Below are 19,977 nucleotides of genomic sequence, written 5' to 3' on the forward strand. Positions count from 1 at the left end.
AGTACCATTGACGCCAGCAGCAGGGCAGGATGTGAATCTGAGCCTTGTTGGTCAGGCATCCACTTCCTCTTTCAAGGGACTCTCCCAGGGAGAACCTGCTTGGTCCACATCCTTAGACCTGGACCTATTAAATCGATTTCTGGACTCTCCCAGAACCCAAGCTGATGTCATAAGTCCACTTATCCTCTCCTCGCACTTTTTGAATCAGAAGGGTCTTCAGTGGAGGAAGGTGAGCTTCCTGGGGATTCTGACTTCCCCCTGGTGGGAGATATAGGAGAACCCTCAAAGAATCAGGGCTTTGAGTATTTGGTCATGGAGGTCCACCAGGCATTGAATCTGCCTCCGCGGGATTTGATGGCGTGGTCTTTGAGGCCAGGCTCTGGCAGTCCAGAGATCTATCCTCCAGAGTAGTAGACATCATGGACTATTGGGTGTGGGTGTGGCATGCCAACATCTCGTGCGAACGAAGAGTCTGCCTCAAGGCTTATTTTCCTCTTTCCCGGGTCCTGGCCTTTCCTCGGGATGCCTTGGACGCAGGTCTACAACTTGGTTCCCTAAAATGTCGGCTTTAGCTTTCTTTTTCTAACAGAAAATACCAGATATTCTGGAGGTGCAGACCTTTCTTTAACGGGTTCTGCATATACAGCCCCTTTATGTTGCACCCATGGCTCCCTGGGACCTGAACTTGGATCTCCTTTTGATCTCTTTTCTGTTCCTTCCTCAAGAGAGCCAGAACTTATTATACGGGGAAATAATATATCATGTGAGCAATCCAGCGCGCCCTTCCATTCCTTTAGACAACAAAGAAATCTACGACTTTGGTTTGATCCAGTCTCCAACAACCCAGGTGGGTGAAGGGATTTTAAGGTATATGGAGACGTGGACACAGAACTGCTGGTCCAGGACATTGTAAACAGTGGGTACAAGATAGAATTACACAAGGTACCCAAGTAAATTGTTTTATATAAGATTACAGAACCCACACTCGTTGGTACAAAGGAAGGTATTTTGCATCAATCTACAAACACTATTGAAGAAACAAGTAATTTTTCCAGTACCAAACAATCAGAGGGGAAAATACTTTAACTTCAAACTATTTCTGGTAGAGAAAGAGTCAGACTTCCAAACTGTTCTGGATCTGAGAAGACTCAATCAGTTTGTAAAGACAAGCAAGGCATTTCCTTATGGAGTCTATAACCTGTTCACATTCCTATTGCACCACAACATTATCTGTTCCTTAGATTTATCACTAGAGAACACTATTTCCAGTTTACGTGCCTACCATTTGGTCTCTCAACTTCTCCCTGAACAATCACGAAGGTGTTGGTGGTCCTGATGGCTGCTTTCAGGAAACAGGGAATTGCAGTGTGGCCATATCTGATCGATATTCTGGTAATAGGAAATTCAGAGCACAGTGTCAAAACAAAGACACTCAAGGTAATTGCATTTTTGTAGGGTTGTGTCTGGATAATAAACTTCAGCAAAAGTCAACTGCTGTCCTAATAGATCCAATTCCTGGAAGTACAGAGAGAAAGAAAGTATTGGTGTTACAAAAAGGAATGCAAAAGATTCAACAACTGGCTCTAAGTACTCATACAAAGGGATCACATTCCAAGTCATTGCAACAACCTCTGAGGCTTACACAGAGCAAACAGAGATATTTGAAATGGTTACTGTCAGGAGCCGCGGAGGCCACGGGCACCAGTTGCTATAACGTCCGGGACATCACTTCCAGTCTTTGCGTCCCGGTTGCCTAGGCAACAACCAGGACGCCTGCATCTCCCTTACGCTGCGCCCAGCCAGCTGTCAAACAACCGGGCGCGCATTACTAGTTACGTTCAGCCAATTATGAACACAGCTGGGCATTCTGCTCATTGATTGGCAGCAGTGCCAGTAATTCATTATGCAAAAGCCTGGGAGCATTTGCAGGGCTTTGCCCTGATTGATCCCTGGTACTATTTAAGGCAGTGAGGACTGAGCCTCACTGCCGGTTATAGCGTTCTGTTCCAGTGTGCTATCCGCTCTTGTGCTATATTGGTGTAAAACCTTGGATTGCCTTTTCTGTGTATGACCACTGCCTGTTCCTGGACTCTGAGCCTTGCCTGTGACCCTGACCTTCTGCCTGTACCTGGACTCTGAACCTTGCCTGTGGCCCTGACCCAGCTTGTACCAAGACATCTCTGCCGGTGCTCTGTCTGGCCAATCGGACATTACCATCTCTGTCCAATCCGCGGATCTCTGGCCAGTCCCTACTCCGTGTATTACCTTCTGTACCTGTGTGCTGCAGTGTGATCATAAACTTGTACTACACTGAGTGTAAGTCCTGGGGGCATCTGAGTACCTGTGAGCATAACCAGTCTCTACAGGAAAAGCGGCTGCTATAGGTGAAGACCTCTTCTGCAAGTTCTACAAATTTATGCCGCACTGGTGGCCATAAGTGACTAGATCTGACATTAAAGGAAAGCAGAATACCTCTCTCGGAACCAGAATGGTTTGTGGTAACACCAGGTTCAAGCTCCAAAGGATTGGGAGCACATGTGAAGACAGAAGTAAAACAAGGTCCATGGAGACAAAGGGAAAATACACTATATGCAAATATCCTGGAAGCGAGAGCAGTGTGACATGCAGTACAAAGTTGTATGCTTCAATTGTGACACAGAAATCGAAGGATATGGTCTAACTATTGGACGGTGGTGGCTTTCACAGACAAGGAGTCTGCAGGAGCAAATGCATTTTTGGCAGAGATATTGACAATCGTATCCTGGGCAGAAAACAATGTAATGATGATTTCTATTCCCCAGGGCCCCTGTGTTTCTGGACTCAGAGAACCGTGGATACAATGCTTTGCTCTGCGCTGTATTCAATGTTCTGCGCCCTCTTATTTTTGTCCAGCCCCCTCCGCCACATCATCTTGCTGTTGACAATACTCTGTTCAAAGCCGCAGACAGAGGTCTCAGAACGCCCCAGCCACAGGAGATGGCAAAAGTGTTAAATGCTATATACACGTAACTAAAGAGCGTATATAGGAAATGCTTACAAAATAGTTTTCGTATCTGTATAATAGTCCTTTTTGTATATTTTACACAATTAACCCATAAAAAACAACTCCCAATAGGTCAAGTATCATTTCCCTTTTTTTTTTTATTTTAATACCTCTCGATACACAGGATTATACAATAGTGAAGAAGACATCTAGTGAACGTGAGACACCCAACAGCCATACCTGAGTGTAAGGGGGATTGAGCAGGACCCAGAGAACCGTCTCAGTGCCTGAACACCACTCATTGATACATCGGAGAGACAGTGAGCTGCTGACTGGAGAGGTGATTGTTGGGAATGGGACATTATAGTAACACTAAGAGATGTGTCTGGGTGATGACTGTAACATTGTGTCGGGTCCCTAAAGGTGTGAGGATGTCACTTTTTGTTTATACATACAAGAGTGGAGATATTTAGAGGAATTTAAGGACATAATGATGGAAAATCACCTGACCCTGATATAAATAGATAAGAGGGGACTTTGATTTATTGTAAAAGAGAGAGGAATTTTGAGGGCCCTCTAGATTCACTTATCATTTGATCATCACATATCAACAGTGTATTCAGTCACTGTGTGTCTCCTACAGCTGGATCCAGTAACAGAGATACCCCAGAGAGATGTCCCCATCCTCTTTAGTCACTGGTTGTACGGTGGAAAATTTTACAGGAGTATCAAGTAGTAGTCTTGCCAAAGTGACTTTTTACAATATGATCTGTAGAGCACCTATGTATCGTATACACTGATATTCAACTGTTTAATCTCAATTATTGACCTCAGACATTATTAAAGTATTATTTTATTGCTTGTGGATTAATTAGGGTGAAGATCTGACTAGTATTAAGGTAGAAGTTATAGAGAAAGAAGAAGAGATGTATGTTACAGATGATCAGCGGTGTAAGGAGGAGGAAATCCCTACAGATATCAGCACTGGTGAGTAATAAACACTTATTGTGTAAATAGTCACAGAATCTCTTTGTTCAGTAACTACAATAGTTTTATTCTACACCCTTAGACAATAAATAAGCCTGCGGTCGGTATATCCCATATTATATTTGGTACCAGATGCGTGGCAATATAAATGCCCATGTATGTATACAAAACAAAAAGACAGTTGTTGTCAGTGCTTATCCTTAACACAGCTTGTCTGTGTGTATCTAGCAAAATAAAAACTAGGTATTACTTCATTGTTTGATCAAAATATTTAAGCCTGCATCCCAGCGTCAAGGGCACCTCATTATATGCAGGTCCTACACTGACTTATATGCTTTAAACACCATTAAAATGCAGTTAAAATCGGATGCACTCACCTCCCAGGTATAGGGGCTTGCATCTAGCAAGGGCATGTGAGACACACCCAAATAAGCCTTGAATAGGCTTGATGGACAGCTGCTAAGACAATATTGTAAGACAAAACCAGAGAAAAAAATAAGCCCGCACTTGGTGTGGCTGAATCACTTGTAAATAACTTATTTGTGGCTGGATAATGTAGAAATAATTTATTGTAGAAATTAATTTCAATTAGTGGTGCAGGCACCAATGTATAGTTGCAAAATAACTTATCGTGTTACATTGGGATGTGTTATGTAGGGAAATGACTTGTTTGAGGTTTTGTAACTTTCTTTGGGAATTCTCAAGTTAGCAATAGAGTGGAGGAAATGTGTATTCTGCAACTGTTTGAAGAATGGACCCATGTTAATTAGAGCTTTTGATGAGTGAGTGTCCAACACCCCTGAAGGCACAGGAATGTTTAATTAGACTTGCTGTTAGATTTCCTCTGTCTAAAACAGGATTCAGGAAATCACAACAAGTTTTAGGATATCACAGATAAGTGTAAATATTGTTAGCTTTGCAGTGCATGTAAATCCATGTTTGGGAAACATATATGTTGTATCCTGATATTAAAAATAGCTCAGACATTGCAGAACCATCTCCGATCAGGGGGCTGGCTTACCCCCAGCCAGGAGTTATGTCAGAACTGTATAATAAGTGAGCTGTTTGAGCATGTAATGTATCATTCTTGTACCATCTATACTTCTGGAAAGATCGCTAGTACAGAACAAAGAAAAAGAGTGTATAAAGGGGCACTCCGGGGTATGGAGTGTTAAAAATTACATATTTTATTAGTATTCATTAAAAATTGAAGTATCTGGATACAGCTAGCGAAAATGTTAAAATAAATACAAAGTGAGGGAAGTGAAAATAAAATTGCAGTTACTACTGCAAATCGCTTGTATTCTCACTGGTAGTATTAGAATGATAAATATTAATATAACAGTGTTAGTTGCTGTGGTGATAAATTACTCGTACATCCTGGAGGTCATAGCAGGATAAGACCCTAATGGTAATCGATACTTCGGATGGTGGGAGTTTAATACACCTTAATTATTATTATACAATATCACTCAGATGTTAGTTCTCTGTAACAGATAACCTAGGTTGCAAATATTGGTGCATACCTAATTTTAATCTGTGATCCTATATAATAAGATCGTACATAGTATAGTACTTCTATGCTGGCAATATGATGATCTGTGATAGGGTCAAGGCAATAACTGCATCGATAGACTGACCAATCTCTGTAGCCACAGAGAGTTGTCTAAAGCAGTCAGAGAATGTTTATTAGGACCGTGTATAGTAGAATCTGATAGCATGTATGGTTATCACGGCACTCTATATAGCGGCCATATATTGACCCGTTGCTATAACCCGATCTGATTAAAAAGGGATACACAGATAGGCTAGCTATTATCTATACTGCCTAAGAGTCATCCAGTATTATCTCAGCCCATAATAAAGCGATCATAATGACCCATTGTTATCTAGAATGAGAGAATATAGTATTAATCCCTTATGATAAACTATGTATTGTTTAACAGCAGCGTGTGAGATACAATGCGAACGCCGATGCGCGTTTCGCTTGTATGCTTTTTCAGGGCAAACTTTTTTGCCTTACTACTTACTAGTTACTACTGCGATTTGCAGTAGTAACTGCAATTTTATTTTCACTTCCCTCACTTTGTATTTATTTTAACATTTTCGCTAGCTGTATCCAGATACTTCAATTTTTAATGAATACTAATAAAATATGTAATTTTTAACACTCCATACCCCGGAGTGTCCCTTTATACACTCTTTCTTTGTTCTATACTCCTAAACTATCAGTGTAAGGGTGCACCCTCTATCCAAGATAATAGATTAATTCAGGAACTAATGAATGTTCAGTTATATAGGGGTTATTGATCATAGATATTATTGACAAACTTAGTGCGGTTATTTTTGTAACAAAGATCGCTAGTACCACAGACTTGCGTGTGAACTATACTCCTTAGGACTACATGAACAAATAAACATCACTTGCTTCAAAGACCTGCTTGACAACCTTTCCATGCTAAAATTCATGTGACCTACAGATTAGACCCACTCTAATCCCTTCCCGGCTGTTCTGAGGTTTGGACCCAGCTCTGCCCGCTACCCAGCAGCTCTGGCCAGTGTGGTAGGCCAGGGGGTATCCATCCACATTAACCCTGATCCATAGTAAGCGGTCAGGGGTATCAGCCCAGGTACACCAGCAACGGGGTACATTAGCAGCATCAGTTACCCAGAAGAAACCCGGTTCTGGATGCCGGTAAGGGGTCCAGTGGTGGCAGCAGCTTAAGCCCCTCTTACTGCGGTTAGAGGGCGCAATTGTGATAAAGAAAGGGAATGGTGGCACAGTAAGCCCAGCCAGTTCCCAGGAGCAACAGACAGGGTGGCATAGGCGGTCCATCCTGTCACACTTGGTATATCCCATATTATATATGGTACCAGCTGTGTGGCAGTAAGCCTGCGCTCGGTATATTACAGTTATATATGACACCTGTTTAGTAGAGGAATTGTCACAAGCTCCCCCTCAGCTAACACATAGTCTGCAGGCTTCATGCATTGCTTGTCTCCAGGAAGTCTGCTTGGCAGTGATGTTCAACGATGGGGCAACAAATGTCCATACAAAGAAGAATTATTACCCTGATATCTGGGCATCTCTCATTTTAACCTTTTCCAGTCTTTCTGGGTGAAATTATGCCTCCAGCTGACCAGCATTTCCTATGAAGGCACCAACAATCTCTCTGGGGCCGATCCCTATTGTCCCTAACAGCACTTTTAGAGGGCATGGTACACATTACAGTGGTGCCCAGAGAACCAACCTGGCAACATTTAAGAATGGTAAACTCACCTACATTATACATGTTCTGGATATTACATCTGGTTGCGAGGTAGCACCTCTCTCCAACAAATTCACTAGCAATGATCTGACACTGATATGGAAGATGACTGTGCGGTTATAAGAACAAACCTCTTATTACTGAGATATTCATACATTATGATGTCTACATATATTCATCGTGTCACCATGTTACATATACAGTTAATATAACTTGTCCTGGCGAGAGCGGATGCCAAGCAGACTTGACCTTTATTTTTAGTCAGACATCCTGCTCTCACCACTGATGCCTCCTTATAATTATTAAATGTAGCATAGGAAGTAATTCTTGCTTAGATTAATGTACACACAACATCTGATGTTCACATATAAACATTGTATTCACTCATTGTGTGTCTTTTGCAGATGGATCCAGAAACAGAAATACCCCAGATATATGTCCCTACCCTCTTTATTCACAGGATTGTACAGAGCAAAATCTCAGGATCACACAGGAGTGTCAGGTAGATGGAATTTAGGGTCTCGTCAAATACCAAAGTGACTTGTCACTATATGATCTGTAGAGAAGCTGTGTGTGTCTTATAGAACTGATATTCTTTTATTTTATCTAATTTTATTAACTGATACATTATTAAAGTGTTATTTTATTGTTTTGTGGGTTATTTAGGGTCAAGATCTGACTAATATTAAGGTAGAAGTTATAGATGGAGAAGAAGAGATGTATGCGAGGGGTGATCAGCAGTGTAAGGAGGAGGAAATCGCTACAGGTATCAGCACAGGTGAGTAATACACACTTATTATAGAAGAGAGTCACATATTCTCCTTTTATAATCACTACAGCAATATTTATTCTATCCCCTCCTCTGTTAGTACAAACTAATGGAGAGAAAATATCTCCCTAATGAAGGAGCCATCAGCCTCTATTAGACGCCTGCTCTCCTCTCGAAATCATTTCCGTGTGAGTTACCAGCCACGATCCAGCCTAAATTAGTAGCATAACACTGACTGTGGGACTAGGCTACCAGAGGTTGAGCAGAGGGATATATTCAAACTGCTGCCTTGTTTTCATTTGCTACCTTTGTGTCCATCTGGAGGATTTTGAATAGTGTATTTGCATTGGGCAGGACATGCTGCTAATTTAGCTCATGTCAACTCTTTCCAAGATCCCAGTGTTTTGATGGCAGTGCCTGCATGGACATTGTGGTTGGATAATATCAGAGGCAAAAGAGGCTTCCTGTGTCCTATGGTGCTGGCTGGGCAATGTGTATACTTGGGATATGTTACTCACCAAAGCCTGCATATTGGGTGAAGTTACCCAATCTTGCTGTGCAATCTACATTTCCCTGTGGCTGGGTCTATGCAATGTGATTTGAAACACAGTTGTGCTATATTTTAAACTAATGGTTTATTTGTTCACCAAAATAGTCATATTTGCAATTTGTACATATAAAATTGTAATAAAGTGTTAGTAGTTTGCTTATCTAACTAAAAGAACTGAACAATTTGAACTTCTTTAATAGTATAAAATGAAAAAATAAAATGTCTGTTTCCATACATTTTTTCCAGTTGATGGACCCAAAAGCAGGAATACCTCACAGGGATGCCTCATTTTGTCTCCAGATTTTAAAATAGAAGATAACATCACACAAGATTCTCCAGAAGAAAATTCCATTAATCAAAATATACGTCCAGTACTTCCCAGTGTAGATGTATCATCTGTTTATTCCAACCACGGGGAATGTTCTTTTGACATCTTAGATATTGCCATACATAGTACAAATCATACAGATGATAGAACATTACCTTGTTCTGAATGCGGTCAATGTTTTAGAAGTAAGTCTATTTTTGTCAGACATCAGAGAACTCACACAGGTGAGAAACCATTTTCATGTTCTGAGTGTGGGAAATGTTTTAGAAAGAAATCAGCTCTTGCTTCACATCAGAGAACTCACACAGGTGAAAAGCCATTTTCATGTTCTGAGTGTGGAAAATGTTTTACACAGAAATCAACTCTTGTTGCTCATCAAATAATTCACACAGGTGAGAAGCCGTTTTCATGTTCTGGATGTGGGAAATGTTTCACAAACAAACCTAATCTTTTTAGACATCAGAAAACTCACACTGGTGAGAAACCATTTTCATGTTTGGAGTGTGGGAAATGTTTTACATTTAAAGCAGATCTTGCTTTACATCAGCGAACTCACACAGGTGAGAAACCATTTCCATGTTCTGAGTGTGGGAAATGTTTTAAACAGAAATCAAATCTTGTTAATCATCAGAGAACTCACACAGGTGAGAAACCATTTCCATGTTCTGAGTGTGGGAAATGTTTTTCATTTAAAGCAGATGTTGCTTTACATCAGCGAACTCACACAGGTGAGAAACCATTTCCATGTTCTGGGTGTGGGAAATGTTTCACACACAAACCTGCTCTTGTTAGACATCAGAGAACTCACACTGGTGAGAAACCATTTCCATGTTTGGAGTGTGGGAAATGTTTTGTATACAATTTGTCTCTTGTTTCTCATCAGAGAACTCACACTGGTGAGAAACCATTTCCGTGTTCTGAGTGTGGGAAATGTTTTTCAGGTAAAGCAGCTCTTATTACCCATCAGAGAACTCACACGGGTGAGAAACCATTTCCGTGTTCTGAGTGTGGGAAATGTTTTACATATAAATCGATTCTTGTAGAACATGAGAGAACTCACACAGGTGAGAAACCATTTCCATGTTCGGAGTGTGGTAAATTTTTTAGACGGAAATCGGCTCTTGCGAAACATCAGAAAACTCACGAAGGAGGAAAGCAATTTCAATGAGCTGGTTCAAGGCGTGAAACGGTGCAGCATTATAAATATTATTGATATTATTAATGTAAATGATAAAAAGAGGCTTAAATATATTGTGTATACCCAAAGGTATATTAACAGCACTGTGTTTTGGAAGGTAGTTGAAAGATCTTGTTACACAGTATATTAATGTGTTATAATTTAATTACCATCCATGGACATGGTTGGGGAGTACAAGTCATCCACATAAAACTGGACCTGATCCCCATGTGTAGAACTTACTGCAGTTTCCTTATTTGGTTAGATATTGACATCACTCTCTATGGTAACAATAGACCATATTGTTTATATATTGGCTTCTATGTTATATTTTAAGCCAGCAATGGTCTGGCAATATATGTGAGATCTGGGTCACAATTATATTATGTTTGGTTATGCTCCTTAATTAAAGGGTGAGATGATTAGTTCAGTAATAATTACTATCTCACTGTGGGTATATTATGATGCTGCAAAATTGTAACGTGGCTTGATGGGTTGGGATGCGACTGCAGGGATGTAAACCTTTGGTTTGAATCATGTGGATTTAGCCTTGTATTGCTCCAGCATGTGACCGTAATATATTGATTTGCACAGTACAATTTTAAATGAGGTTCAAAGGATGAAGAGTGCATCTTTACAACAACCTTTCCTATGTAGCAGGAGGGTACAGGGACTTCCCCAACCCCTAAACAAGGACTTACATTTTACAGTGGTTTAGAGGTGATGGAGGTCAGACCTTGGCTTAGATTTTTAGATGTGAGGCCTTTGGCACCTTCCAGGCACAGTTCATACAGAAAAGCACATTTATAAGTCAACAATACAAATGAAATAAAAACAGAAATGTAACACACAGTAATAAAGTCCAGATGACCCTTCACTTCATTTCCCCTCAGGATTTAAGACATAAAAAAGAATTGAATGTACAATATTTTTGGTGAATACTAAGGAATAGTTGACATGAATGAAGGATGTCTTAAAATATTAGGCAGGATTTTGAGGTATGGTTGTTACTGTTTCCACCATGCATCTAAACATGACGCATTTTGATAGGCCTTTCACAAAAGCAGAATGTGGGTATGTAACTATGTATGCACTAGGCCAATAAACATTTGTTTATATTGAAATGCTCTGTGTGGCTGTATGTTTTCGGTTGGTGAATCACCTCCAGTGAATCCAGCAATTCTCTGCTTAGATGGATTAATAATCTCCTTTGTAAACAGTAATAACCTCTCATCTTCATTTTTTGCACTTAATTCAGAAAGTTAAGGACATTTGTTTAATTGTCATCTTGATAGCTCCATTTATTTACATATTGGACATATTAAATGTTGTTAAAATGATGTCGGACACAGGACACTGATGACTGTTGGTCTTATAAAACATTTACATGCTTCAGACTCCCAGTACTCAGGCAGCAGTAAGGGATCATGGGGGGGATTCTCCACTGAACCCATTGTCATGTTCATGGCACATTATCCTGCTGGAAGTAGTCATTATAAGATATGTAGACTGTAGCCATAAAGAGATGCACATGGTTAGTAACAATACTCAGGTAGACTGTGGCGTTAAACGATAGCCAATTACAATGTGTCTCAAGAAAACATTCCCCCTATCATTACACCATCAGCCTGCATAGTTTATACAAGACAGGATGGATCCATTGATTAATGTTGTTTATGCTAAATTCTGTTGGTCAGAGAAGTCAACATTTTTGCAATCTTCAACTGTCCAGTCTTGATGAGCCTGTGCCCACTGTAACCTGTTTCCTGTTCTTAGCGGACAGGAGGGAAACCCGGTGTCGTCTTCTGCTGGTGTAGCCTATCCATTTCAGGGTTCGACGTGCTGTGCATACAGAAACACTTCTGCATACCACTGTTGTAACGCATGGTTATTTGAGTTACTGGCAGCTTGAACGATTCTCCTCTGACCTTTCTCATTTTACCCACAGAGCTGACGCTCCCTTGATGTTTTTTTCTATATGCGCATAATTCTCTGTACACTTAGAGACTGTTGTGCATGAAAATCCCATGAGATCTGCAGTATCTGAGATACTCAAACCAACCAATCTGGCACCAACAATCATTGCACTGTCAAGGTCACTTACATCATATTTCTTATCCATTGTTTAGTCTGAACAACAACTGAACCTCTTGACCGTGTCTGCATGTTTTTAGGCATTGAGTTGCTGTCACATGATTGGCTGGTTAAGTATTTGCACTAACGAGCAGGTGTATCTAATAAAGTGGCAACTGAGTGTATATCTCACAGTGGTGTGCCTTTATTTTTTTTTAAATAGTGCTTTAATTGATATGAGTTTATGTATCACCTTAAACATTAGAGTATTTTTTGAGACCTATAGCTGACACTCTATGTAAGGTAAAGTTCATTGCTGTCCTATACTGTATGTAGCTTGCACAGTAGCTAATGGGATATATTTTCGGTTCCATTTGATTTGATTTTGTATCTATACTTTTTAATCTTTATATAGTGACTAAGAAGATGACATATCCGTACAGTAGATATCTGAACATGACCTGCAATTGTATGGTCAGTACACAAATAAGGAAATTTAATTACTAACCGAGTAGTCTTCTTGTATTTCTTAAGATTATTTAAATAAGAGATAAATAGGCAACAAGGAAATGAAGGAAGGGAGCAACTGATAAGGAGATGTCCTGTATGGAAAAAATAGTGTATAAGATTCTGTGTTTACGCCTTAATTGCCCAATCTGCGTCTGAGTCATTAAGAAGAGCAAAGCAAAAAATAAAAGTAACTTTGCACCTTGGCAAAATCATGTCGGATTGGAGGTTGAGGTAAATTTAAAATGGGGACAGATTTATTGTTGGGCATGTGCTTAATCAACTTTAAATTACAGTGTAAAACTAAGGCTATCAAGTATTTGTGTGCTACATGAAAAAACAGGCAGTATTTTACTTATGTGCAAAATAATAAACTAATTTGCACCCCTTGCATTGTAACATGGTTTGGTCCAGAGCTATTTTTTACTCTCCTTTATGACTCGGGCCTATCTTTGTATTCTGCTCCTGGCTTGTTACATCACCATATGCTTTTACACTTTCCCTCTTATGACACTCCTACTTAAGACGCAATTTTCTGTATCTTACAGAGCTCTATATATAATATGTCCTGTGTCAAGACATTTTAAATTTAAATTCACAACGCAGATATACTGTATATATTTGAAATAGGATCTTTACTTGTACAATATAATTTCAATAACAATCTTACACATGATACATATAGTATATGACAATCTATGTATAATTACAGTCACTTCTTGCTAATTTTGAATGTGTGTATGTATGTGTGTATGTATCTCAGAATTCATTCCTACTTAGGCTGCATTGTCTCCACCTTACATATAGTGATCCTAATTGTTCTATATATATCTATATCTATATCTATATCTATATCTATATATATATATATATATATATATATATATATATATATATATAATCTCCTCAAATGGACTTCTTGCAATACTACCCTTTTGGCCACGCAGATCTTGGTTTCCTGATGTTTTACAGCTAGTGGTCGAGAAACTGTAGTTCCTTCCACTTCAGTCAGATCTGATCCATCAAGGTCAGATGAACCATCCAAACCCAGGGTTTTGGACACTAGCGGAATGGCTAGTCAGAGGATACATTTGAAACACCAAGGCTTTTCTAGTAGCGTAATAACTACACTTTTAATTGTAAGGAAAAAGTCAGCATCCAAGACATATTATAGAATCTGGGACTCTTTTTTTTTTTTTTTTGTAAATGGTGCTATGATGAACAGTTTTCACCCAAAAGTTCATCCATAGGTACTATTCTTGAATTCCTGCAAGATGGGCTTGACAAAGGACTAGTGGATAATACACAAAAGGTCTAAATATCTGCTCTTTATGCAGGTGGCAATGGGAATAAGGCCCTTTCATCCCTCTCCATTGGCTCCATGGGACTTGAACCTGGTACTGGAGACTGATAGAATCATCTTTTGAACCTTTGTAAGATATTCACATGAAATAGTTAACAATGAAGGTAGTTTTCTTAGTAGCGATCACCTCAGCAAGGAGGATTTCAGAGCTACAAGCTCTCTGGAAAGAGGAGCCTTTTCTGATTATGCAAGGTTGTGGCAAGAACCAATCCAACATTCCTGCCAAAAGTAGTATTATAATTCCATATAAATGAAAACATCGTTCTACCCTCACTATGTCCAATGCCAAAGAACTCAAAAGAAAGGAGGATTCATTGTTTGGACTTGGTCCATGCCATTAAAATTTATTTGAGGAGGACACGAATTCAGGAAAGCAAAGCAGTTATTTGTTTTAATCAGTGGCCATAAAAAGGGTGGAACAGTCTCAAAGGCATCTGTAGCAAGATGGATAAAATCTTCCATTAGAGAGGCATATATAGTAAAGAAGGTGGACATGCCTCAATCCATAAGAGCACATTCAACAAGAGCCATGCCGACTTCATGGGCAGAGGAGGAACCTACCTCTATGGGGGAGTTATGTAAGGTTGCAGTCTGGTCCTCCAAACATACTTTCACCAAACACTATTGTATTAATGTGCAAACTTCAGCAGATGCCAAGTTTGGAAGGAAGGTGTTAAGTGCATTAATATGACTTAAACTTAATAAAAATATGTGCGTCTGTGTGTGTGCGTAATGTATTTGTATATAGATATTATGTGCTCAAGTTGAACCCAATAAGCTTCAGTTAAACTATATGACAGGCCGCCCCATCATGTGATTTAGTCCCAGTGGGACTAAATCATAAAATCCACCAAGGTGTTAAGAACTAGGGATGCTCAGGCTCGGTTTTCCAAAAACCAAGCCCCCCCGAACATCCCAAATCCGAGTACCGACCCAAGCTGGCTCGGTACTTTCCCGTGTCCTGGAACTGATATCGATACAGAACTTCATTATCACATTGACGGATCTCGCAGGTTTTGGATTGCCGGAGATCTGGCGTCATTTCTCAGACAGACACAGGTAGGGTAGCAGAGTTCTTGGCTGTCTCAAGTGCCATTGCTATTTGCTATTGCTCACATAGAAACAGGATGTGTAGCAGTGCTCTTGTCAGTCTCCAGTGACTTGGCTCTGTGCCATTGCTCGCACAGAAACAGAAGTGGTAGAAGTGTTCTTGTCACTCTCCAGTGCCATTGCTCACACAGAAAGAGAAAGGGAGCAGTTTTCTTGTCACTCTCCAGTCTCCAGTGCCATTAGCCACTCCCGTTATCCATCTGACATTACATATCGTCATCCTCAACTATCTTCTACACCCTCCCTTTCAATGCTTTCTCACCCTCAGTGTCCACCACGTATCAGATACTACTTACATCGCTGACTATACGACCATGCATGCAACACAATCTACACAGCGTGAGGTCGCAATAGACACCCTATTCAGTGTCCAACCATGGTGGCAGTTCAAATATAACCTCAAAATAAATCAAATAAAAAGCTCTCTGTGATCCCAAAGTGCTGTTCACTCGAAATAACAATTTAAATGCAGTTGAACTCGCTGTAACTATGGAGTGCATGCAACTGCATCTTCAATGTTTCCCAACTATCACATCACAAAGTTCAGACTATTACATTAGATTAACTTCTTAATTTTAACCATACATGTACAAAATAAAGGATGAGCTTGATGTTCAGCAGTAATGAGCTCATAATCAGACACATTAGAAGTCTGGATATTGCATGTCCTATATAATATTACCTACTGCTATTCTTTATTTCTTAAAAAATCCATACATGTCTTGGATGAGTGATAAATAAATCATCTGTAGTTGCAGGTAATAGCTATTATTACACGCAACTTGTGTATCGTGGAGAACAGTGGTAGAGATTACACCACCTGCAGAGTGGATCATTCAAGCTGTGGCCACAGCAAAACCTTTTCCAGTGTTCTTCAATCAAAGATTACTCTAGTAAGCAAGCATGACCTATTTCAAAAATCATAGATCACTCCTAAGTGGGTGGAATTGAAAGCCAAACTACCGACTAACAGACAGCCGGACAACAACTAGGATACACTCGCACAGAGTAAGACTTCTCGGATCATCTACTTTAAGTTGCTGGAGGTTCATTATATGTGCATGCACAACGGAGCTTAAAATACGTGGCTGGGATAGCATCTACCGAGTAAACATTAGAGGTATACTCAATATATTAGGATACCCATCATTAGACTCATTGCATATACTCTTGAGCCAGGAGTGCACTAAATATAATTAAAAATATATTTTCATCACAGAGCGGTTTCCTGTTGGTGAATGTTTGATGAAGTGACAATAATAGAAGGATTAACACAGGTGCACTGTGGGCATCAAGGTTTTATAATACATTTTCTTTTCAACCTAGATTCCCCTTGTTTGTGGAGCATAAGAAAACTGAAAATACAGATGACTTTACTTGAATATTTTTATCCACTGTGAGAACCTTACCGATATTGGTTTTAAGAGACATTATATATCCAATTTGTTCTGGTAAACAGATTTTATTGGTCACAAGAAACCTAATTCCTGTTAATTACCATTTGATACACGTTGCCAAGTAAGGAACCTGGTCCATGATTGATACTTACATCTTGCGCAATATATTTTAATTATCAATAAATGTATTTATTTAATCTACATAGTGCACGTTCAGTTTTTTTATATTTAAGGTCTGTCAGACATCACCTGTACTAGCAGATCAAAAAGTTGTGTGCTGGGAATTCTGTTCTGTTATTGATACTTATATCTAGAGAGTTGGGGTTGCTCTAGTAACACACTTAGGGGTATATTTACTAAAACTGCGGGTTTGAAAAAGTGGAGATGTTGCCTATAGCAACCAGTCATATTCTAGCTATCATTTATTTAGTACATTCTACAAAATGACAGCTAGAATCTGAATGGTTGCTATAGGCAACATCTCCACTTTTTCAAACCCGCAGTTTAGTAAATCTAGCCCTCAGTCTCCTTCTGGGTGGTGCGCTGATTGTCCTGTCGAAATATCCAGTGCCAATGCTCACACAGTAAAATTTCATGTATAAAAACCAAAATCGGGAAAAAAACAGTAAGGCAGTAGAAGAAACTTAATTTCAGAAATGACACAAATCCCTGAGGAGAGTCTATCCAAAAATGCAATGTCTAAGCCTGACCTTTCTGATACTGTACTCCTAAAGAAGCCTTTCACCATTTCTGCAAATGTGTGGATGAGCAGTCCAAGTGTAGCTGGTGATACACAAGCTGAGGATGCCACTTTGGATTTGCAACAGGATGAGGGGGATATTTGTATAGGTGACGACGGCGCTAATAAGGATGTTGATGAGGATGATGTTGTTTGTGTAAGTCCTGCACCAGTGGAAGCAGTTCTTGCCAGCAATAAGAAGGACATTGTCATGCCTGGGCATAGACCAAAAAAATCCACCTCTTGTGTGTGGAATTATTTTTACCCAAATCCTGACAACAGTTGTCTAGCCATTTGTAGCATTGTAAAGCCACAGTCAGTCGAGGTAGGGACCTTAACCACCTAGGAACCTCATCCATGTTACGCCATTTGAAGCGAGTTCATGGAAAGCTTTTGGGAAAATCAGAAACTTATGCTAAAAAAACAAGCAGTCCAGCACCAACTAGGTCCCTTCTCTAACCTAGATCCCAACACCTGCAATCTACACTCACAACACCTTCATCATCAATATACTCAGTAGTGATTGGAGTTAGTCCTGCATCCAAGTTGCTAAGGCCGAGATGACTCCTCCCCTATTCAGGAATCCTCGAAAGAACCCTTGAGCGTTAGTCCCACTGCTGGTGCTGCTGGGGGTGGATCTTCATCCCAGAAGCAGACCAAGAAGAAGACTACTAGTAGTTTACAGCATCACAAGTGTTTTGTGCGAACCCCGTCCCCCATGTGTGCCCCATGCATGCCCTCCAAGAAATGAGATTCGAGTTTAACACACTTGGGGAGGATTATTCTGTTATTACACATCACCTTTACCCTGATATTGTTACTGGATAAATTAATTTGTAAGTAGATGTTAGCCTGGGATCTACAGCCCCAGTCCGGACACAGGGAATAGATTGTGTCACAGAAATAGGGTTTATGAAATATGTCACAAGTCTGAGCTTGGCGAAATGTAATGATCTTTAGCGTACCTGCAAGCACACAAGGCTAAACAAGGTAAGGCTGGAGAAGCAAATACAGGTATCACTCGGGTAGCAAAGTGTCAGGAGTCAAGATTGCACATAAATATCTGAGTGTCAGGACTCACATGGATAGCAAGAACAGCAAAATTATTTAATACATATGTAGATCTCAACAGATACAGTATATCGGTACATCGCAAGTTATCAAATGGTGCTTTCACAAACCAGAATTAGTGATTCTGTGATTAGTCTAAGCGTGCACTTGATATAAGCATTGATCGTGGAATAGTTGATACTCAGAAGCTTCAGTTGGTCACAGATGACAAGACTGGAACAGATCTGAAACTCACTGACATTATTTTGCAGGCGGTTAAGCAAAACTGAACATGGAAAAGACAGAGAAACATTAGTGATTCCATTTAATGCTATCTTGCAGCAGCGAGCCGATGTCCAGTCAATTTTGGAGCACTGACAGTGACATGTAGTGTCAGAGCAGATGTCCCACGAGCCGCAGCCCATGCCACAGAAGCAGGACGTAGCGGTGTATGCTGTAGAAGACTTTAAGCTCTCCTAAAGAACAAGAATCAGCTGTCAAATCATCATTTATTTATATAGCGCCACTGATTCCGCAGCGCTGTACAGAGAACTCACTCCCATCAAATCCACCTGATTTTTAACCACGCCTCTATAATTAAGAGGGTTTATTACTGAAATCCATCAGTGAACATCACCATACTGCCCTGAGGAAGACCGCATGACGGGTGAAACGCATTGGCTATTATCTTTAATTGAACATTCACATTCATTCTAATTCTACTTTCATTTCACGAACGAGCTCGTTATTCCACACTCAGATGGGATAGGAACCACCCGCGCATGCGCGATCATCCAAAGTGAAAGTACAGGAACGTGACATCTACCTACTTGTTGGGGAGCCCAGAAAGAGGCTACATCATACAAGACAGTTATCTGTCAGGCTAAGAACCGTCATCAAACGCCAGCACAATACGAGTAAGATCCTCCTGCCACAAACAATCAACGGACCGTATGGGTGAGTGATTTCCCGTCCCACATTCACGTATTTTTGGACTTGATTTGTCCTATATCAGCCCGGTTACATTTAACTAAGGAATTACTGTATCCATTGTGTCATTCATGACGAAAAACCTATCCGAAAGGAGTGTCTATTATCTATTTTCAATCGTCTTATAAAAGTAATCCTCTGGAACTTTTGTACCTATTGAACGAGTGACTTTACCAGCTGCAGGTATACTTTTTACGTATTATAGAGGTCTTGTCCTCTAACTCACCATTTTACAGGATCTACATATTCTTGTCCTACATTGTGATATTGCCTTATGTTCGCATGCACTCCAATTATATAGGATTGCATGTTACACTAAGGTTGCAGCTGTCCAATCAGTCAACCTATATGATCATGTTATGATATATGTTTGGTCATTTTGTAATTTTATGATATTTACACCAGTGCACTGGTTTTTATGTTATTGAACATGCTATATAAATTATTATTTACACTTTTTCTTTTTATTAGTTTTTTCGTTGCTAAGTCTGTTTTTTACTATTTACATCCTATCCCCTGTTACTATCCAGGTCGTACTTTGCGCCAGTGTTATTGGTTTATATATCCGTACATTAAGCAGAAAGAGATATTTAGCCATAAAGAGTTAAAACATAAAACAATTGATGCAAAACCCGTGGTATTAGATGACAAAGATAAGAGAGGAAAAATATCCTTCAGTCTGTTT

At 39.8% G+C, this 19,977-nt stretch overlaps 1 protein-coding gene across 1 annotated transcript in view; it reads left to right on the forward strand.

The window, feature by feature from the left end:
* The window catches only part of LOC142160019 (uncharacterized), a 50,904-nt gene extending 39,717 nt beyond the window's left edge, over nt 1-11,187 (forward strand). Inside the window, exon 7 of the mRNA XM_075214939.1 lies at nt 9,034-11,187. Coding sequence (XP_075071040.1) covers nt 9,034-10,054 — 1,021 coding nt within the window. The 3' untranslated portion in view covers nt 10,055-11,187. The remainder of the gene's footprint in view (nt 1-9,033) is intronic.
* Nucleotides 11,188-19,977: the final 8,790 nt, after the last annotated feature.

The sequence above is a fragment of the Mixophyes fleayi genome, chromosome 6 (assembly GCF_038048845.1).
Source record: "Mixophyes fleayi isolate aMixFle1 chromosome 6, aMixFle1.hap1, whole genome shotgun sequence".
Taxonomy (NCBI): domain Eukaryota; kingdom Metazoa; phylum Chordata; class Amphibia; order Anura; family Limnodynastidae; genus Mixophyes; species Mixophyes fleayi.